The following is a 22,294-nucleotide window of genomic DNA, read 5'->3' as shown; positions in this document are numbered from 1 at the left end:
GAAATCAGGCAGAACCGTTTTCATGGGTTGGGTTTCAGTAGCTGTGGAGATGTCCAGCACAGCCTGGAACTTCCTCCTCTTCGAGGCTGGGAGGTTGAGGCTTGTCACCTTTCAGGTCATAGAGGAAATTGTGGTCTCTTAAATCATGGCCTCGGGTGTAAAAGGGGCTCACAGGCCACAGACATGAACCTTGCTTTCAGTTTTGCCAAAAGATCAGGCCCCTGCCTCTAGGAGAGGTTCAGAGTTATGTCCAGCAGCACCTGGTGCATCTTGTAAAGAACAATCAGTCAATGTGGCAGACCCCATCCAAAGCACTTCATGTCCCTACAGATTATCTGGGGGATCTAGGGACCTACAGACCAATCCAGAGCACCTCCTCCTCTTTGTACTATTCAAACCTACAGAAACAGTATGGATTTTGTGAATTTTAATACCTCAGATATCCCCTCAAGTTCTCCATGTACTGAGGAGTACAAGGAATACTAGGAAGCTGAAGCTATTTAGTGAACTAGAAAAAGAAGTATTAATAAATTAGGAAATATACTATTAAACAATAATGCTATAGAAGTAGGAATCACAGGCTGCTTCAAAAAAATTTCACAGGTTCACAGAAAAATTCACAGAATTAAGAATGGTAGGTACAGGTTTTCATTTCATCGCATCACCAGATTAGAAACCCTTTCTTACTTTGTGTTTTTTCTATATTCTCTTTGAATTTTTCCTAATAAAGTAATTCCCTTTATTCATCTCAGTTTAGAATAAACAAGAAAAACAAGTGCAAGCAAGTATGGCAAGAGGCTTAGCCACAGTTTCCACAACAAAAGATGGAGTGGAAATTGCCCGTCAAAGTGGTTGAAGAACTGTCCAGCAAGATTCTCAGGGAGCTGAGTGAGCCTGTGCAGGTACTACTAGCAGCCACAGGGAACAAAAGAAAAAGGAAATATGTAAAAAATCTAATGAATAAGCAACTTAGAGCTTTCATAAGCAAATTTAGGTTTTATTTCTGCACATAAACCAGTAGAAGAAACAGTGCTCAATTTCTTATCGGCCTCCTACTGTACTAAGCCTCTCAGCTTTTTGATAGCCATTAGGGTATTTTATTTAATAGATTAAGATTATTATTATTATATTTTTGTCAGTAAGACTCTAGAGGCTTAAGGCAGGAGAGCTATTGGATACTTGTGTGAGAGTGTACAGGTATTTTATGTTCACGTAGCAAAGGAGGGAAGGGACTCTAAGCACCTTTTCTGATGAAATCACTTCCACTGTGGGAAATGGATCTGGGAAATGGAAGGGGATAAGCTCTGCTTTGTGCAGTAGATCTATGAAGTTGCTTAAACCAAACTTTTGACAGCCCAAGTTCCTTATTTTTGGAGTTCCCAATCTGAGAAATGAAAGATGGACTTGCAAAATTAACAAATACCAAGAACTGCAGCTGAGAGTGACTGAAGCTTTGAACATATCAGGAGATACATAAAGCTAAACACATTGAAAAATCTGCATCCAAATGCTGGGAATGCACCCCAGGCTGGAGGAGAGCTGGTGACTTTGCCTTGGTGTGCCCCTTTTTGGATGTTCCTGAGTGACCGCTGCACAGTCTAAACAGGAAAATGACACTGAAGTAAACTCATTAATAATTTCAAAGCCTTTAGTTTCCTGGGTAACTGCACTAGGGATTCCTATAGCATGAGTTAAATAAGGCCTTAAAGTCACACAGGGGTTACAGAGGATAAAATGAGGTATTTAATAAAATATGTAATGTTTCCTTGGTTTTTCCCTAACTGAAAAGAATACAGCTGCTACTGCACTTCTTAGAATCAAAACCAGTTACTGTGCAATAATGGGAATTTAGACTCCTTTCTTCACATACTCAAAAATTATTTTTCACCTTTTTGGCCATAACTAAATGAAGGATCAATTTTTTTTTAAATCCCCATTTATATTTAGGGCCTAAACTTCCACAGTTTTGACATATTTTTCTGTTACCCATTTCTTACTGATGGCAGAACTTGATCTCTATTGAGAGTGTATTGTTATATATAAAAGACATTGTCCTGATCCCTCAAGTAAATCCTGTGGCTTCTCCCCTGTTCACAGAATCACAGAATCACAGAATTTTTAGGTTGGAAGAGCCTTTAAGATCATTGAGTCCAACCCATGTTCTAACACCTCAACTAGATCATGGCACCCAGTGCCACATCCAGTCTTTTTTTAAACACATCCAGGGATGGTGACTCCACCACCTCCCTGGGCAGATGATTCCAGTATTTGACCACTCTTTCTGAGAAAAACTTCCTCCTTAATTCTAGCCTGTATCTCCCTTGGCGCAGCTTGAGACTGTTAATACTGAGCTGCCAATTTCAACAATTCATGTATGTACAGCCAAAAAATCTATAGAAATCGGTTCTGGGCCAAAGCAGGAAATCATCTTTGATAAATGAATTAGAAAGCAATGCTATTAGAAATTGATCTATTTAGTACCTTCTCTGATTTGCCCTATCACACCCTAATATAAACATTTTGTTGAAGCACCCACAAGCCTTTTAAGTGTATGTCTGATAAATGAAAGTGAGGTAAGAGTTATTACTGGATTAAGAACATTTTCCAACATTCAGAGGAATAGAATACTCAACTGCAAACCCCACCGAAAGGCCTGAACCAGAGCAAAACCAACCAAGTTATTCACAATATCCTTAGGCAGTTTACAGGGGAAGTCTCTGATAAGTCTCTGCAAGATTCTAGGGAGTGTTCCAAGGAGAAGGAGAAATCAGCTGACTTCCTGGTAATCGTGTGAATAAAGCACCATATTAATCTTAGAGGAAGCTCTATTTATTGTTGAATCAGAGAATGGAGATTTTTCAGATATTCATATCAAGCCTCCCGCCTCTGAGAGTGTTCTACAATAGAAATGTCACCATTTATTGTGGGGAGGGAATTCCCTGTAAGGTAATGGCGAGGACACAGCAGCATGTGATGTATTTTTGAACTATTTTATGCTATATACTTCAGTCAGCAATTAAGTGATATCTTAACTTATTTCATGAATGGTCTAGGTTTTCCTGTGCAAAAACCTGAAAACCAAACCACAGTTCATAAATTCAGTGTAATGATCTCTTCATCTGGGGCTGCTGAAGCACTATTTGAGGACTTACATCATCTTTAGGGTGTTGCTAATCTTTCCAATATTCAAAAAATTTGTGGTCAAGCTACAACTCAGAAAAAGTGTTGAAAATAAGACAGTTTGTTCTGTAAAATCCTAAATAACACCAGAAGCTTCTAATGAGGTTTCACTTGGATGCATTCATTTTAAAACAATGAAGAATTCTTTTCTAGCAAACCCCAAAGAAAGAAATTCATTTGACCAATGATTCCTCTAGAAACCAAGGATTCTTTCTAGGTCTCAATTTGCTCTAAAAGAAAATGATGAGCCATACAATACCTTGAGTAATCACACAGAATAATTTCATATAGCTTCCTAGAGAATTTACCAAAACTATTTGCATAGTACAGTGAAGTCTCCTGTGGGATTATCTAGTAGAGTTTGTTAGGAAAACAGATAATCCCTACAGTGAGCCTGGGGAGATAGGCACTGGAAGGAGGCAAAACGAAGGAAAAATCTATCTGTTTTAAAATCAAAACACAAAACACAGGTTTTGCTTGTTTTCAAGTGCTTTCATCACTCATGAAATCAGTTAGCAGCAGCAGTGTAGTAAACCAGACACCTATTGCTGTGACAGGCTAATTGTCCCCTCTCCCACAGAGGTACTGTTTTATGTGACAAGGAACACAGGACACAGTTATTTCCTGATGCCTTAGAATGAAAATGCAATGGCTTGGACAATACAGCAACATTACAGAATTACTAAATTCAAACCATCAGATTTGCTGGCAGAACTGCCCTGAGAGGTGCAAGAGGAGCTGCTGCAGGAGCTGAGGTGGATCTGGCAGGCAGGAGGATGTGAGACTTCCCAGCGCTGCTGAGGCTGCTGTCAGTGAGTTCTGGGAACTGCTCCTGACTCAGAAGCCAGCTCTGTCTGAGTTACTGTTCATTCATGGCTTGGAAGCAGAAGTGCACGTTGATACAGGAAATGAAGTCAGGATCAGCTTCAGGTATGCACAGAATTACTTAATAATTGTATCTCATGAGAGCTCTCAAAGAGAGCTCTCTCTTTTTATCTCCTTGGAGAGTGAAAGCCCACTTCAGTATTTTTATATTGTAGGCTATCGTGAGCCATCCCATCAAATTGCAGGTGCCTGTTCAGTTTTTTAGTGGCAGTCTACTGTACTTACTAGCACACTGTACAAGTAGTTTTAACACTACCAAGGCCAAAACATGACAATCAAAATATTAACATCATTAGTCATTAAGTACACCTTTCCTGCCTTACAATTATAATCCTACTAAGAACAGTTTCTCAGTTTTTCTTACCTATTACGTATTGCTTTGTTCCAGCAAGTCTTGTGCAAAGATGCTTTCTAGTTGATGTTTTTGAAAAGTTCTACTCAGTAGCTTCTGCACTTACTCAACAATCTTAGATGTTTAGTTAGATGTTTTAGAAAATACTAGGAAGTTATTGTTTTGCAGGCTTATTTAATGCTAGTAGCTAGTCAGATCTACATGTGGCTGTAATTAATCACATCTTTCTTGACCCTCCACTTCATACTAAGCTGTCCAGACTATTTCCCCCCATTATTGTGAAACCCTTGCCCCTATCCTGAGGTTTGGTTGTCTTGTTTCACTTCTTTAACTCTGCTGCATAATCCACATGCATTTTAAATTAAGGCACGAAAAATATTTATCATGAAATCATAGAATATCCTGAGTTAGAAGGGATCCACAAGGATCATTGAGTCCAACTCTTGGCCCTGCACAGAACAGCTCAAGGTCACACCCTGAGGGTTTTGTCCAAACACTTTTGAGCTCTGTCAGGCTTGGTGCCGTGACCACTGCCCTGGGGAGCCTGTTCACTGCCCAATTACCCTCTGGGGGAGAACCTTTTCCTAATATCCAACCTAAATCTCCCCTGACACAACTCCAGGCCATTCGCTCGGGTCCTGTCACTGATCACCACAGAGAAGAGACCAGTGTCTGCCCGTCTACTTCCCCTTGTGAGGATGCTGAAGACCACACTGCGGTGTTCCCTCGGCCTCCTCCAGGCTGAACGAGCCGAGTGGCCTCAGCCGGCTGAGGGGCCGCGTTCCCCGCACCGCTCCAGGGGCACACGCGCGGTGTTGCGGCGCTGCCCCTGCCCTCAGAGCTGGCTCCCACACAGGCACAGGGCCGCTGCCAGCGGGGACAGCACTGGCCAGCTGTGGGTGTGCGCCGAACTCACGTGTGCTCCCACATTTCTACACCTACGTTCCCCTTTCCCTCCACTCCTTCCTTTCAGGGTTTGCATGCAGCACGAGACCGCAGCGGCCCGGACCCGGCCGGTGCGTGTGGCGAGCCCGCGGGGCGGACAGCTGACCGCGCTGAGGCCCGGGGCTGCCGGCCGGGGCTCCCGGGCCCCCTCACGCTGCTAGAGCCGCCCGGCCGCTCTGGCCCCGGCCCGCGGCGGGAGCCGGCCACAGGCACCCCCGCTGCGGGGCCGCACGGAGCAGCGGGGGTCCCGGGGGTCTCCCGGGCGGTGCTCCGTGAGGCGCAGTCGCCGCGGCTGTGGCGAGGGGCAGCCCCGCCGCAGCCGCGCAGCGCCGGCCGGAGCCCGGCCCCTTTTCCCGGGGCCGGCAGCGGGCCTGGGGCTGCGGGCCGGGATGAAGCAGGTAGGGGCGGCGGGCGGGGCGCGGCTCCCCCGGGCCCTGCGAGCTGACGGGCTCCCGCCGCAGGCGCTGGCGGACGACACCGAGGATGTGTCCCTGGATTTCGGGAGCGAGGAGGAGCTGGCGCTGCGGAAAGCGCGGATCAGGTAACGGCGCGGAGGCCGCAGCATCGCGGCGCCCGGGCCCGGGCGGCCCTGGCTGTACCGGTGTACAGAAAATTCCATTTCAACACTTCATTCCCATTTTTTACAGGGAGGGTGGTGGAGCGCTGGAACAAGCTGCCCGGGGAGGCTGGGGGCCCTCTGTCCGGGAGATGCCCGGGCTGGAGCAGGCGAGGCTGGGCCCCGCCGCCCGGCATCACCAGGTCACTGGAATTGAAAACCTGACACACCCAACATGCCAAATCCCAAGCAGACAGTGCTTTAGTTAGAGCTGGAGCAGTGGAGACGAGTCTCAGCTCCAGCAAAGCCTGCTGTGCAGCAGTGCTCAGGCACTGCAGTGGACACCTGGCTCAACAGCCAGATAGCTGCAATAAAACTGTCATGGTTTCCTACCACGGGATGTGATGCTGTGTGGAATATAAAATATCTTATGCTTGTAGACATTACCTGAGAAAACCCAGCCCATTAACCCATCTCATGTGTCAGGCTAAGCTTGGGTTCCTCACCAGAGGTGTCACTCTGCAGCTCTGGCCACACAGAGGTGTCCCAGGTGACAGAGCTGTTCAATCACTGGCTTTTGAAGAATCTCCAATCAAAGATTGTGAAAGAGTTTTATGTCAAAAAGAATTAAGCATGCACTGATCAATAATGTACATAATCAGCTTTGATTTCGATTGCTTTCTCTGCCTTGCCCCAGTTTGGTCTGGTCCATTCCAATGATAATATTTCTTGTAGGTGTAAACAAAGAAATATAATAGATGTTAAACTTTACACAACATTATCTGAGATAAAAGGCAATCATGTAGCTTCACAATATAATTACTCTTTTACAAGTGTCTGGTGAAGCATTGCTTTGGTCTTTGACACTACTTGAGTCAGCCCTGACAATAAGATTAACCTTCCCAGAATTGCCTTGGTTTTACACCTTAGCAACAGCACACATTTTAAATGAATGTTTATATTTTGGTGCAGTCTTGGAGAACATAGCTTCAAGGATTCAACTAAGCTGGGAAATACAGCTTAGAAATACCTTGATCACATGAGCCACAGGTTCTGAGGGACCAGACTACCTTAAGCATGAAGTGAAACCACCCTGGAATGTTTGTAGGAGTCACAGCACGCAGCACTTTACCCTAGAGATCTTAGAGATTCCTCCTGATTCATGCTACTCAGTAGTACAGCACAGGTAATATATCAGCAAAGTGTACAATTCAGTGATCCACTTTGTGTAGACAGTGGCTTCATTAGAGACAGCTCTTCTTTCTGGCCCTCAAGATAATATTAAAAGATGATGTAGTATTGAAAATTCATCTGCTATAGAATGCAGAAATGAAACTGCTTACACTGCTCACACATGTTTGTTTTTATATTTCTGAAGAATCTTGTGCAAATGAGCCTGGAAGTCACCCAGGTGCTGCAAAATTTTGTTATCATATTAGAGGGCATAACAAGGTGTTCCAGTCGTTTGTCTTTATTCTAATTTCATATATCTTGAACTTGGTTACAATTTGCATAGGCTATGACCAATTGCGCTTGTGATTCCCTGAGGTATGTGCAAAAGGGCTCCTTAAAAGCAAAAGGTTAGGGGCTACTTTCCTAAGAAATTGGGAAAAGATAAGTTCTGGAAATTGGGAAATTCTTCCTCTTTCCTAAGAAATTGGAAAAAAATTGCAGTACCAGGACTTTGGATCTGGAAGTAGAGAGCATATGATTGCTTCTTTTACAAATCAGCCAGGAAACACAGTGATCAAGGAGAAAAGAGAGCTCATTTATTCAAAATTTGCCTCAATGCATTTTGAAGTATCAGACAGAAAAAAAAAAAAAAAAGGCAGCATGTAGAAGTGCTGTGGCACTTCTGAGCAGGCACCTGGAATGAGTCTCCTGTAGTTCACTGGCACAGCTTAGGTCTGACCCAAATTTGATTCTTTAACATGGGATGCAACTAAATTGATTACAGCTCATTCCTGTCCTGACAGGCATCATGGTCCCAAACTGAACAGAGGTTATTGTAACAAGGTACATGGCATTCACTGAGCCTTGAGGCTCCAGCTGTACATCACATGGATGTTTAGATGCAACAGGAAAACAAGAAGGCCAAGCAAGTGGGTTCCTGTCCTTTCAGGACTAAATTTATGCCAAGTTGAGCCATTATAGAGCTGCAGTTTCCTTTATCCTTTCCAGAGTCTCAGTAAGTGCTCAGCACTGTAATAAATGACAGTTTCTTGCTCATGGGTTTTGTTTTGTTTGTTTTTTAGTAAATACCCTTCCGTGGTATTGACATTGGAACAAATCCAGCATCCAAACAGTAATCCTGCTGTAATCCAGTAATACTGCTGAACCTGCCTTCCAAAATAAAACATGAATTCTCTGAAGTTACTGCCACGTTTGAAGCACTGATCCATTAGAAAAGCTCAGGCAACCCTGGTGTGCTTTGGGGTTGTGATCTATGAAAGCTGCTCTGGACACAAGGGCACCACTTCCATAATTGACTCTTGCATCTTCTTGACCAAGATCAAGGCTCGAAGCGGCAAGGCCCTGTGTGTTTCAGCCAGCTCACAATATCCACTCCACCCACCTGGCTGCTTATGGCAGAAAAAGCCCCTTTGCTTAAAATGTCACATGTTCAGTTCTAAGTCAGAAGAAGTTTTTGGAAAGTTTGAAGTTCACATGGCCATGACCAGGAGTAAATATAAACTTCACCTGTGCCTCATCCTTCCCTCCCCAGTCATATGTGTAGTACTACAAACACAGTATTACCACAGGAGAAAGATAAACACCAGAACAGTCAAACAGCTAGAGAGTAATAATATAACCAGGATATTCAAGTTATAAAAGTTATTATACTTACATAACTGTCATTTAAGTTTATAGTAAACAATTGTGTATATATTACATGTCTCATTTTATTAACCACAATAACAGAATAACATTTAATAGTTAAATAGTTGATTATGCCCCAGGCCATACTTTTGTTAATTGGCTAATCTACTGTTAATTGGTCACAGAGGCATAGGAGCTTAAGGAGACCATTCTTGACTTAAATATTTTATTTAGATATTTTATTCTCTAAGCTTCAAGGAAGAAGTTACTTAACTGCAAGAGCCTGTAGTTAATTCTCACTTTCAACTAATTAACAGAAACAATTGCACAGAGTAAAATTTTTACTTGGCGTATTACCCTGAAAATTGCACTGTGCTCATGACAGCATTCTCCAGCCCCCCCACCCTACTGTGCAGGCCAGTATTCCACGTCACACACTTACTTCTTTCACTGAAATTTCTCTTTATTTTGTTACAGACAAAAATTTGGTCAATGAGCAAAGCATAAATACTAGTGAAATTATAAGCAGTAATTCAGAAGAACTTTAGATTCCCAAATCATTCTGCCTGTCTAAAAGGAAGTATTTGGTTTAGACATTAAATATGAAAGTTCATTTTGTCTTATAGCAAACAGTTCCCATTTTTTTTAGAGTTCATATTTTGTTTTCAAAGCTGTTCTGAAAGGCATAAGAGCTTTCTCAATTCTTTTGTGCTTTGCAATGTTGATTCATTTAATGAAACAATAAGGATTTTGTGGTACTGTGTTGCACACAGCCACTAAATTCCTTCACACAGGACCAAAGAATCTGGTGAAAGGCTCCATATTTTGTTCTGTCTTAGAGAAAGTTTTGACAGAAATTTGTCTTTTAGATTTAGACCGAAGCTTGGCTATTGAAAATACCATTGTTTGATAATGAAGATATACACCAACACTGAAATAATAGCAGCTGCAAATCAAAATACCATTATAAACTTGAAATACCTGCGCTGTGCTACATTGTCAGCAAGAACTGTAACATTCCCTCCTGTCCCATAACCTCATATATGCTCTGTGTTTTTTCTAGGCACCCACTGGCCACCTTTTTCCACCTGTTTTTCCGAGTGAGTGCTATTGTTACCTACTTGTTCTGTGACTGGTTCAGCAACAGCTTTGTTGCCTGTTTTGTCACTATTCTCCTCCTTCTATCCTTTGACTTTTGGTCTGTCAAGGTAAGATGACCCTGAATAGTAATTACCTTGGGAAGTATTTTGTCATTAATTAAAAAAAAATTGAAATATGTATCATGACAGAAATGACAAAAATATTGCAATCTGTTAATTTATTAAATGTCTAGCCCATTTTAATGAAGATGTTCACATATGTTAGTTATTTAGCACCATATTTTCTATGGCTGACTACTAAGGCCTACTAATATGGTGAGAAAATTACTTTGCCATAGGTAGATTTGTTTGTGTGCTTCCCCCCCCTTAAAAAATAAATTAAAAAATTAAACCAATACTAGATTTCAGCAGTGGATGCCCAAGGATGTCAGGATCTGCAACCTTGTGCCCAGACCCCACAGCAGGGGCTGCAGGACTCCTGAAAGCCCAGCTATAGCTCTGGTGGCCTAATCCCATGCAGGCAGGTGGGTCAGGCCAGCCCAGGATCCAGGGGTTCCACATGTTGAGCAAGGATTTTGTTTTGTAGAAGTGAAGCATTGATGCACCTCCAGTATTCTGAAAGCTTCTGGTTCATCCAGGCGCAGAAATATTCTCTTGGTTTGTTTCCCTGATCCTGCCCAGCTTACTTGCTTGTCATTAATTTCCCATTTTCCAGTATGTTTCTGTTCTCAGTATTCCTCTTTTACTGAGGAAATTTGATTATTGGGGGCTTGTCCAACTGACTTGAAAAAAACCTATAGTTTCTTGTTTAAGTAAGTGCTATTGTGCTTATTATCATATTGCAAGAGAAGAGGCCTCTAAATTTGTAACTCCACCCGTCGTTAATGGCTGTTGTACTCAAGCTGGAATAGCTTTTAGAAGTAATTGTTTTATTAGATAAAAGATGATTTTTTAACATGCTTGTCTTTTTAATTTTTTCTATTTTTAACTGTCACACTGACAAGTGACTTGTGCTACTGATTAATGCAAATAATGGTTTCATCACTAGAATGTGACAGGAAGACTCTTGGTTGGTTTGCGTTGGTGGAACCAGATTGATGAAGATGGAAAAAGTCACTGGGTGTTTGAAGCAAAAAGGGTAAATATATTAATAGAAGCAGGCACAAGGCAAACAGAATCCATAGGAAATTTGTAAAGCTGATACCAAGTCAAACAAAGTAACAAATAGAGCACCTTTGTAACAGTTACTTTTTATCCAGCTTCCATAGGAAACAATGTCAGTATTCAGGTGCAAGCACTGTTTGTCACATCCTGGAAGCATTCAGGGCAAAACAGGTCTCACAACATTGTCAGCATATGGATCAGCAGAATAAATATTCATAGCATGGTGCTATAGGTACGAAATGTCTCTGGTAGTTCTATTTTATTTTCTAGTGAGAATATCTTGTAATAAACACATCTTTCTATAGATAATCCCAACACAGAATCCTCTTCAGGAAAGATCTACGTGGAAAGCAATGCTGAATACCTCAGATTCAGTATTTTGAAGTTAATATTTTATTCACCTTCATGGAATATAGTGGGAAAGAGAACCAGGATCACAGAGCATTCTGATACTGCCAATGTCCCCCAAACACACTGAGGGGAAAGAAGCACATTAGAATGGCATTTGGCATCACTGCCAGAGTCAGGAGTCAGGGTTTTGCTTTCACTTGCTGACGTTCTCTCTGCAGCCCACTGAGCCTGGCAGAGCAGCACGGGACATTCTCTGGGGCCCTCCAGCTGTGTCCCCAGCCCGGCTGTGCCGGTGCTGTCCCGGTGTGCGGGACCGCAGTGCCCTCTGCAGTGCCCTCTGCAGCCTCGGCTGCGGCTGCAGGGTGCCCCGAGCACGGAACACAAATTAACGTGCTTCCTGAGAGTCTGAGGGGGGCCTGAAGACAGAATAGAGCAAACCCTGCGGGACAGAATACATGGAAAATTCAATATACTGAAAATTAACTAAAAAGCTTTTCTTTTCAGAGTGGAAGAGTCCAGAGGGTTTTCTTTTCCAATTGTGATGCTTCTGTTTCAAAAGTTGGCACTAGTGGTCATTGATTGGTCTGAGGGTTGGAGTGAGATTTTGAATTTTGGAAAGATCAGAGTCTTCTGAACAATTCTATTTATGGGCTTTTTTGTTCTTTCTTAAGTGTAATGAGTGATGAGCCCTTCAGTGTAGATAGAGATATGTGAGTTGTGCTGACCTGAAGAAATCTGTAAGCAGGGCTTTGCAGCCTGCTCTGAAGTTTCTGCTCTCCCTGAAGAACAGACAGAGCACGGGGCCATAAGGCTCCCTTGCAGTTACAGTGCGCCCAACTCCAGCATGACACAAGAGGCATTTTCAAAGGCACGGTTCTTAATTCATGGAATGTCAGCAGAGTTCAGAAGCAAAACCAAGTATTTATATAATAGGAATACATAATAATTTATATAATAGGAAAATAAGCTTCATCCAAAATATAAATTAAGCTAAGATATAGCATCTTTTTATGAAAATGTATAGAAATGTTCCCTTTTATAAGAATTCCAGTCTGAACTAGAAGCAACTGATAAATCCTATGGATGAAAACGCTGTCGTGTACAGTAGGGCATCAGGAAAGAAACTGGGCATGAGCTATTTCTCTTCTTGGTTGGTCTTCTTCTATGCATAGGATAAGTGAAATCTTCCTCCTGTTAATTTGTCATTTATTGTGGATTTTGACTTTGTGACTAATAGTCTCAATTTTTTCTTCCAGGTGCCTACAATAGCTGCCTCAACTGAAGCTGAAGCCCGAATCTTCTGGCTTGGTCTCATCATCTGCCCAGTGATTTGGACAATGTTTTTCTTTAGCACCTTGTTCTCCTTGAAGCTGAAATGGCTGGTGAGTCATGGGGTACTGAAAACAATCTACTGAAAACAATCTGCTAGAGGGAAAACCCAGATTGGTTATTTTGAACCAAAACTCTCTACAGTAGAAAAATTTCACCAGCAGCTTCAAAGAATCCTGAGGAGTTTTCTGCAGTCAAGGCTTGCACTCTGGAATGGATTGGTAATTTTTAGCTGTACTTCTACTGGGTTATCAGATGTCAACTCCTTCCTCTAGAGAACCTCAAGTGGTGGGCAAAATTATGAGCTTCTGTTTAATTATATCATCTTACTTACTTACTTACTGCCTCAACTTATTTCAGTCAAATAAAACTAACAGGAGAGGACAAAAAATGAACCAGTGACGTTGATTTCAGGTCTCCTGGGAACTTAAATGTACTTTTAAAAGTAAGGAATTTAGATCTCTGGTACCATTCACTTTTGAAAAAAACAGCATCATTAGATCATAAAACCTTGATAAACTGAGCTATAAGTAAGTATTTTATAATTGCTCTACTTATAAGTCATCTACTTAAAAAACCCAATACTTTTTTTCTAAATATGTGAAGAAATTTACCCAAAATATTGCATTATATTAAGGTATTTTTGTCAATGAAATCTTCACATTTTCCCCTGTAAACATTAAATGCTTGGCTAATTGCCACACCATTCATTCTGTCAAGTTCCCAGCCATGCTCAGTACCATTTCCTAATTCAGTGTGAAAAGATAAAAAGCACCTCTGATGTGTGCAGCTACATAACCAGTAACAGCCAAGATTGCATATTTATTATTCAATCAAACAAGAAATTCAGTTATGGGCATGAATCAATTGCAAATCATTAACTGCTTTCTGGTGTCCCTAATCAAGCAATAGTTAAAATTAAACCAGCACTCTTTGTTCATGGCTCCACCTTTATTTTTGAAAAGCAGAGATTGTTTGCTAAGCCAAGAGCCGCTTGGAGACAGAACTCTAACTGGCACAGGAGGCAGGCTGCCCAGGTGCTTGTAAAAGGCAAATTACACAAACAAAAATAAAATCACTTCTGGGAAACTGCTTCTGAAGGCTAAGAGAAACACTTTTGTAAATTAATGCATCAGTCAGATTGGTTCCACCTGCTGCTTAACTTTAAGTACCACAAAAGGAACTGATTATTTTCACTGCATGTCAATGCTAGATAGGGAATCTATCTATGGCTGCTCTTTGTAAATCCATAAATTACAGATCTTATTTATTTAGAATAAGTTGTTTGTCAGCTGAACAGGCCTGCAGGTGTGCCATGTATCTGGATGTAAAACTTCTAGATATGAATGGGGCTTAAAAAAAGTGAAATGTTTCAGGAAGCTATTGAGTAGGTCCTTTTTTAAGTAAGTGCTTTTAGGAAAGTAATGAAGTCTTTCAAGATACAGAATGACAAAACTAGTATTGGTGTTTTGATAAAAATAAATATTTGCAGAAAGGAACTATTGTGTTTGAGATGATTGGATGTCTTTGAAGGCCATTTATGATTGGGAGCAATGTCCCCCTCTTACAGCACACTTCTCTGGATAGTGTACACACACACACACGTGTATATCCTACACAGTCCATGCACAACTATGGATTTGTTCCTGCTGAACTCTTGTTTGTCCACAGGCTCTCGTGATTGCTGGGATCTCCCTCCAGACTGCTAATTTATATGGCTACATCCACTGCAAGTTAGGGGGACAAAAAACCATCAGCAGAGTAACCTCAAAGTTGTTCGGCACCACAGATGTTCCCAAGAGTGAGTACTGAGCTTCAGCCCATGGGGTAGAAGAGCCAGCGTGCCTCTCAGGGCTACTGCTGGCTTTTCCTGGGTCTCAGTTCCTGCAGGGAGTCCAGGATAATCCTGACTCTCCACCAAGCCTCTCTGGCAGTGTCACATGGAAGAGCCACAACCCCAAGTCACTTTGCTCCACGTTTGGAAGCCTACGAGCTTCACAACTGAGTTGCTTCCAAGTTCCAGAAGAATGTCCTTAAGTTAAATCCTTGGAGTTGCTATAATTCTAATGCCTCTGTTTAAGCAGAGCTGGAAGAGTCATCTTCAACCTTCAGGCTTCCAGGTGGCAGCTCCCTGCTTTTGTAAGAGATCCCTGTGTCCCAGGTTATGCTTATAGCCATGTGTGCTCTGTTCCCTCAACAGGACAGAGCAGGAGAATTTCAGAAGATGGCACTGAAGAACACGGGAAGACACGCACTAGGTAACCAAACAAGGAAGAGCTAAAGGATGAGCAGTAAAAAAAGTAATTCATAAAAGTTGTTCTTCATGGGAAGATATTTAGATAAAGCTCTTCTAGAATTATGCCTGCATGGAATAAAATCATTTTTGTTTGAGTCTTTAGATCCCAGAAGGTTTAAAGCCTTTGTTACTTAAAAGCTTCACCAAAAAGTTGTTCGTACGAACACAGACAGTGCTCATAGTTTACAAGGAGCATGCTGCTTTCAGAAAAGTTGTCAACTAACCTCAAACTGTTGGATTATCTTAACCAGAAATTACATGTAATGAAAATACAATGCTGATTTGTTTAACTATGAAACTACAATAAACAAAATCAAACTGCCTTTCCCTCTTGTACACAATACTGATTTTTCAGAGCTTTCAAACTACAAACACAAAGGGCCTCTTCATTATTGAAAATACTCAATGTTTATTTTTTTAATGTTCAGGCTTAGGGTCAAATAGAACAAAACAGAAGTCATGAACCATGTTCACCCACTACTTATGTGAAGCTGACAGTTATGTATAAAATTAATCTTGTTTTGATACCTGTAAAATAATAAATAAAGCAGTGCACTTGTACTATAATACTACCCTGGCTTTCACTCTAGACACAGATTTTTCCCACTGAAAAGAGACATTTAAATGATGTTATTCAGGGAGAGGGAAGGAGCATTACAGCTCACCCTTGTGCAGCAAGCAGAACAAAGGCTGCTGCACATGCCCTAGTGTCAACCCAGCGTATTTTATATTCAACCTCCTCAGTAAAATGTGGGCTGTATTATCACCTCTTCAACTGCTACCTTCACTGTCAGGTTATTGGTACCATGACACTGGAGGCAGAACACACTTGATAATCCAGATGCAGACTCATTTTCACAGCTTTTTAGTGAGGGAAGAACTACAAGAATCTTGAACTTTTGGAAAAAACATAGGCAAGAGCCTTTATATTACAAATTTATTTGCAATATACAAAAAGAATACATTCCTTTAATAAATCAAGGCATAAGTTATTTTTCTATAATTAAACATGAGCTACATTTTTGTTCCACTTACAGATTACATTATCTTTTCTTCTTGCAAATGGTGTTGTTCACAGTATTCCTGAATTCCTGCAAAGATGGAGAAAAAGTAATGTAAGTACTATTTCAGTTGTATATCAGGAGTTTTTTTGCTGCATCTGTCTCCTGAGGGTACAAGTATCTGAAGTTGGGCCTTCCTTACACTGAAAGTGGTTTTAGGAATATTTTAAACAGTGCAGCACCAGCTGTTTAGGGAGTTTTTGCAAGGGGTTTTTGTGTAATTCCAGTTAGAAGTGGAGGCACTGGTCAGTCAGTTGCCTCACACTGTGTTATGGTGAGCACCCCTCCACACACCTGCTCGAGAGCCTCAGAAGGTTTCTCTGAGCACAAGGACACCCCATGTCTGAAAATGAAAGTCTCACTTCTCTGAAGTCAAACGTTGAAACCAGTTATCAAATACAATTTCATTATCACTTTAGCAGCCAGTCAGAAGTGATGCCCAGAAGCAAACACGGTCTTTGCACCTGCTACTTTCAGAATTGCTGTGCCCCACTCCTGATTTTATTATTTGTGGCACAGTGACACAAGCCTGTGTAACACCTTTGTATATTGCAGCAGTGCTCGGAACCGAGGGGATTCATTTGCAGTGATTGTCAGACTCACTTTGAATGATATTCCTGTAAGACAACGTAGCTGGAGACTCGGGTGCTTCAGCCAAGAAAGACTGGCCTCTGTCACAACTTTTTCCTTGAAGGACAGAGAAAAAACACAGAATCAAAGTAACAGGAAAAGATGAGCTTTTCTTTTTTTAGCCTTTATCCTGTTCCAGTTACACCCTTCCAAACAGCCACCTGCATCTATTCCTTTTAGGAAGCCCTGAAGTCAGTAACAGGACTAGAAATAGAAATACAGTATACAGTTTGACAGAGGAATAGTACTAGCAGAAACCTTCAGTTGGGAGCTGTTCCTTGATGTCATTAATTCAAGTATTAATTGGTAACAGTTGGTGGGCAAAGAACCACACCTCCTTGTGACCCACAAGAGAATTTGGGCAGTGCCAGTAACAGTGAGGGTAAAGCACTGGTTTTAATGCTTAACATCTACAAAATACTCTTCTTTGAAGTGGTTATGATTTCATTCAGTTTGCATTTCCAAGTGACTACACCAAAGAGAAAAACATGCTGTATTTCAGGTATGATTACAGAGCTGAAAAAATGTTAGCATGTAACCTTAATTGATTAAGGAAAAGTTAAGGAAATTACCTCAGCACTTCCCACATTCCACACCAAGCTATAGTCATAGTTCCAGTGACTTTTGATTCAAAAAACCATTGATCTAAAAGTGCTAAGAGACATCAGCACCCATATCAGGGTTTTGCAGCAGTTACATCGCTATAGGAGGAACGACTTGTTTTAAGTGCAGTGCAATAAGTGACTTTACCTATCTGTGGATCCAGAGGCACTTTACCCAGGAGAGAAACACTCAAGTTCTGGCACATCTTCTCTGCACCACCAGTAGTTGGGGGAAAGATCTGAGATTCATTCTGAGACAACATGAAAATCAGAGTAAAAATACTGCACAATTCTGAGAAAAGGGCATTTTTGGAGCAATGTTTGCTGTCCAAGCAATGCCAAGGAAAAAAACACAGTAATACACAGCCAGCCTTACCTTACACTTGGGACACACAAAGCCACTCATGTTCTCCACAACACCTATGATGGGCAGCTTCACTTTGTGGCAGAAGTTGATCTCCTTCCGAACATCCTGAAGTGACACTTCCTACAAATAATAGCAAACACTTGTATTTCAACTGTTTCATGCTGAATCCATTCAGTTACCTCCTTAGAGCTACTTTATAATGAATTATTACTGCTGTCTTAATATTTTTAGGAACACAAACCTGTGCTATGAGCTCTATCAGCAGAGCAGGTACAACACTTCAAGCCTACTGGATGTGGTTCTGTTTTGAAATCTGACTCTAGTCAAGATTCACCCATATTTATGTTTTTTATCTCCTGTGTTCATCTCGTATCTTCTTTAAATGCAACTTTTTCCCATTTTCATCTTACAGAAGGATTCTTGGTATTCTCCACAGATTGAGGACAAGAACCACCAGGCTGACACTAGTTACCTTTTTTCCAATTAAATTTAAAATATCTTATCCTCTCCTCAGAGTTTTCATGTATATGACTCACCTCATCCATTCTCCTGTTCCCTTCCTCCTTCACCACCTCTCTGGTATTGTCCTCAACATTTTGCTTCCTTTATGTGTTATCCTTTCTGCTGTTGTAGAAATACTTCATGTCACATGCTAGTTTGATCTCCTGTTCTGTTCCAAACCAGACATGAAAACCTCTGTTTGAACTCGGTGTGTTTTTAGTTTCAGCTTTCCAGGGGTGATTTCTCTTTTAAAAATGCACATGACAAGGCTACCTACTTTGGTGGGTCACCTGGAGGTGACAGGCTGCTTCACAGCTGTCAAAGAGTGCACAGCTTGTCACTTAAAAACAAAGCTTCTTACAAACATTCTTCTGAACATTAAGCTGTTGGTGAGTAAACTACAGATCCACAATGAGGGTAAGTGATTCTGAAGGAGGAAATGAAACACTGCATTTCCTTTCACCACAGCGGTCAGAACAGCTTTTGATTGTGAACTGCTGTGTTTTAGTGACCCATGTGGATCCCCATCCAGCTCCCCTGAGACATCCACCTAACCCACAGACCAGCCAGCTGCAGGGGCAACACAACAAAGTCATTTCCCTGAGATTCTGTACCCTTAGATTTCTGTGAAATCAGCAGCCTGAGGCCAAGGACTGCCTTTAACTGCCATGATGCTTCCCTGGTGGATTTTGGCTCATACCTGGGGGGTGGTGACGATGACAGCGCCGTCGATGTGGGTGGCACTGAGGTACTGCACGATGGACAGGTGCTCATCTGATGTTCCTGGGGGCGTGTCCACGATCAGGTAATCCACTTCACCCCAGTCCACATCACGCAGAAACTGCTTGATCAGCCCTGGAGGAAAGGATAAGAATGTGGAAGAGAAGAAGGCATCTTTCTGTATTTTAGATTTCTGGGTGTTAACTAATTACCCTATCTACATTCTAAACAAGCTCAAGATATTTCCACACTTGAAACCGTTCAAGTACGTAAATTACTGCTGGAAACACTCAATACATACCATTCTTTTTTGGTCCTCTCCAGATGACAGCATCATCAGGACTACTAAGCAAGAACCCCACTGACATGACACCTAAGTTTTCTTCAACATACTGAAAGAGAAGTAGAGAAATACAACAGTGAAGAAAGAGTAGACAAACCAACTCTGAACCCCTGTTTTACAGAAAAAGCAAATGAGGGGGAAGACATTAATGAAATAAAGGCAGAGAACTTTATCTTTTATCACAGGGCATTAAAAACTGCATCTGGTGCAACACTCACCAACTAAACTAAGACTGAAACAATGAAATCATTACAGCACTTTATGGAATCGCTGGAGACAACAGAAGGATAAAAGCAGCTTTCCCTCTCAACACCAGCTGCCTTTCTAACAGCATGCACATTACAGGGGATCTTTAGACAAACAACACTTCTGCAAAACCTTTTCTGCATATTCTAAAGATTACGAAGGTTTGTCTTGGGTGCAAGATACTTCTTGGCTGTCACAGAAGACATGACACACCACAGCTGCATGTTACCCCAAAATAACAAACCTGAGTAACTTATATTTATTGCCCATATTGCAAAGTCAGTAAACACAAGGTATTAAAACAATTCTAGAAATACAGCACTACTATTATTAAGAAATTTAACACTCTGATCTACATAGTCTATATCCCAATTCTGTATGATATGCATCTCATTTTTATAAATCTATTCTATAAAATCTGGATATACATTCTATAGCGTTCTCCAGATATTCCATAGAACATGGATATAGATCATACAGATCTATAGGATCTGGACATATAGACTCTGTAGATTCTATGCCCTATATCTGTAGATCCTATAGAATCTGGATATTAAATTCATTAGAAGAATTACCAAGAGTACTCCCTGCTCCTCCCTCACTCATTTTTCACTGTAGAAAATGGTGCCCAACCCAAACACACCCAATGAACTTTCTGAAACAGCTGCACCAACTCACCACTGGAGACCATCCAGATCCACTCTGATGAACCTGAAAATTGAAGTGATACACAAAAGTTGCAATAGCAATAAACACAGACGTTACACAAAACATGAACGTAAGTCAAACCTGGGCAAAGAGCTCTCCTGCCTGCAGGAACAATCCTGCTTTTGTGGGGCAGCTGAGGTAAAAATGCAGGAGCACTAGATCACCATTAATAAGTGAAAAACAACTGTTCAACCCTTATTGCAGGTTTACTCATTACTTTATGCATTTGTAAGACATATTCAAGAACTGATAAAGCACATCATGCTAATACTACTCAAGTTTCAAGTAGTCAGCATTATGTGGCTGACATGCAATGAAAGTTGGTTTGCAGAACTGCTCATCCTGAAAGCAGATGACTCTTTTGCAAAACACGTTATGCTGAACTTCTAAATCTCTCCTCATTTCCCTACCACTGCCACACATTTCCCATTATGCACTCCTTTTAGAAGCTCTACATCCAAAAAGCCTGAATATGCTAAGGAAAAACCGAGAAAAAAAAGTCCCTTGAACAAGATGTTTGAGCATTCACTCACCTGTTCTCCTTCTAGACCCATAATTTTAGGAATCGATGGCCCACAGATATCTATGTCCAGCAGAGCAACCTGAAAAACAAACCAGCAAACCTGCCCCACTGGAAATAAGGTAGCACAGGGCTGTCTCTAAAGGTGATCTCATGCAACGAAATCACTCCAGCAAGACTCATCCAGGAAAGCCGAACTTTAACGAGCGGAACACACGATCGGTACCTGTCCGCAGGTGCTCGGCCCTGCCCCCCCGCCGCCCGTCCTGTCCTCGCCCTCTGCCCACCTGCTTGGTCTCGTCCGCCGCCAGCCCGTGCGCCAGGAGGGCGCTGAAGGTGCTCTTGCCCACGCCGCCCTTCCCGGAGAGCACCAGCACCGTGTGCCGCACCGCGCGCAGCCGCGCCCGCAGCTCCGCCGCCTCCGCTGCCGAGACACCGCGGAGACACCGCGCCGTCAGCGCGCCCACACCGCGCCCCAGAGCCCGCACCGCGCCCCTGAGCCGGCACCGCGCCCCCCGGAACCGGCACCGCGCCCACCCCGAGCCGGCACCAAACCCCCCGGAACCGGCACCAAGCCCTCCGGAACCGGCACTGCGTCCCCCGAGCCGCCCCCTCACGGCCGCTGCACTCACCCGGGTCCGGCCCGGCCGTGCCGGCCGCGCACAGCCCCTGGTTGGGGCATCCCTGGCAGGCGGCCGCCCTGCCCGCCTGGGCGCTGCCGGTCCCGGGGCACTCTGCAAGGAACAGCGAGAGCTGGGCCGCGAGTGCCGCGGGCGGGGGGCCCGGCCCGCCCCGTCCGGCCCCGCCGCTCACCCTCCGGTGCGCCCGGCGCCTCCGCCATAGCGCTGCGTCACTTCCGCCGCCGCCGGGGGCGGGGCCTGACGCCCGCGGTGCTCACCCGCTGCCGCGTGGGGGCGCTGCCGCCGCGGGCTCGGGTGAACCGGGGCACCCGCGAGGGGCCGGGGACACCCCCGGGGCCCCCGTGACACCGGTGAGGGACGGGTGACACCCCCGGGGCCCCCGTGACACCGGTGAGGGACGGGTGACACCCCCGGGGCCCCGGTGACACCGGTGAGGGACCGGTGACACCCCCGGGGCCCCCGTGACACCGGTGAGGCATCGGTGACTCCCGGAGTCCCGGTGACACTACGAGAGCCCCCGTGCCCCCTCCACCGGAGCCGTGTCGCGGCGGGCCCCGCTGGTCCCCGGCGGGCTGTGCCCCGCTCACCCGGCGCTGCGCTCAGCCCGCGCACCGGAGCTGCCTCAGGCGGCCGAGGAACGGCGCGGAGCCAGGCCGGTACCGCAGGCCGGTGCCGCCCGGGGCCGTGCCCCGCTCGCCGCTGGAAGGAGACGCGCTCCAGCCTTGGGACGGCTCCCGGCGCTGGCCCGCTGCCGAGGGAAGCAGTGCGCAGCAATCCGCTTCACCGCTGTGCTTCACACGTTTCGTTCCCAGATCGTGTATCATTCCCGTGAAATCGCGCTGTTGCGGTATTTCGTGGCAATTCTGAGCATATTAATTCTGTATCTTGCTGATAGACCGTCTCCATTAATTTAATGGGTACATTTATGTGGAAGAATATACTGCCTTAACTTGGCCAGTCGACTTCTGAGCAATTAA

General features: G+C 43.5%; 2 protein-coding genes across 6 annotated transcripts; one reads left to right on the top strand and one right to left on the bottom strand.

The window, feature by feature from the left end:
- Positions 1 to 5,290: 5,290 nt before the first annotated feature.
- Positions 5,291 to 15,305, top strand: TVP23A (trans-golgi network vesicle protein 23 homolog A). 4 transcript variants are annotated; one of them, XM_038151544.1, is made up of 7 exons: positions 5,291 to 5,433; positions 5,824 to 5,903; positions 9,802 to 9,946; positions 10,887 to 10,976; positions 12,610 to 12,735; positions 14,354 to 14,483; positions 14,883 to 15,305. In XM_038151544.1, the coding sequence occupies exons 1-7, from the start codon at positions 5,398 to 5,400 to the stop codon at positions 14,942 to 14,944; spliced, it is 669 nt and encodes a 222-aa protein (XP_038007472.1). In that variant the 5' UTR covers positions 5,291 to 5,397; the 3' UTR covers positions 14,945 to 15,305. The 4 variants fall into 4 exon arrangements, with proteins under 4 accessions (XP_038007472.1, XP_038007473.1, XP_038007475.1 ...); XM_038151547.1 differs by lacking the exon at positions 5,291 to 5,433 and having other exon boundaries at positions 5,463 to 5,903; positions 9,802 to 9,838; XM_038151543.1 differs by lacking the exon at positions 5,291 to 5,433 and having other exon boundaries at positions 5,463 to 5,903.
- NUBP1 (nucleotide binding protein 1) lies at positions 14,490 to 22,031 on the bottom strand. 2 transcript variants are annotated; one of them, XM_038151542.1, is made up of 12 exons: positions 21,490 to 22,031; positions 21,309 to 21,410; positions 20,964 to 21,100; positions 20,690 to 20,758; positions 20,127 to 20,159; positions 19,161 to 19,251; positions 18,840 to 18,994; positions 17,648 to 17,758; positions 17,420 to 17,522; positions 16,643 to 16,726; positions 16,014 to 16,069; positions 14,490 to 15,044 (listed from the first exon to the last, which is right to left on the bottom strand). In XM_038151542.1, exons 1-11 carry the CDS (start codon positions 21,515 to 21,517, stop codon positions 16,017 to 16,019), a joined length of 966 nt encoding a protein of 321 aa, XP_038007470.1. In that variant the 5' UTR covers positions 21,518 to 22,031; the 3' UTR covers positions 14,490 to 15,044; positions 16,014 to 16,016. The 2 variants fall into 2 exon arrangements, with proteins under 2 accessions (XP_038007470.1, XP_038007469.1); XM_038151541.1 differs by lacking the exon at positions 14,490 to 15,044 and having other exon boundaries at positions 15,899 to 16,069; positions 21,490 to 22,024.
- Positions 22,032 to 22,294: the final 263 nt, after the last annotated feature.

Source organism: Motacilla alba, chromosome 14 (assembly GCF_015832195.1).
Source record: "Motacilla alba alba isolate MOTALB_02 chromosome 14, Motacilla_alba_V1.0_pri, whole genome shotgun sequence".
Classification (NCBI taxonomy): domain Eukaryota; kingdom Metazoa; phylum Chordata; class Aves; order Passeriformes; family Motacillidae; genus Motacilla; species Motacilla alba.
Note: the sequence above shows the minus strand (reverse complement) of the source record. Positions and strands in the feature narration are given on the sequence as shown.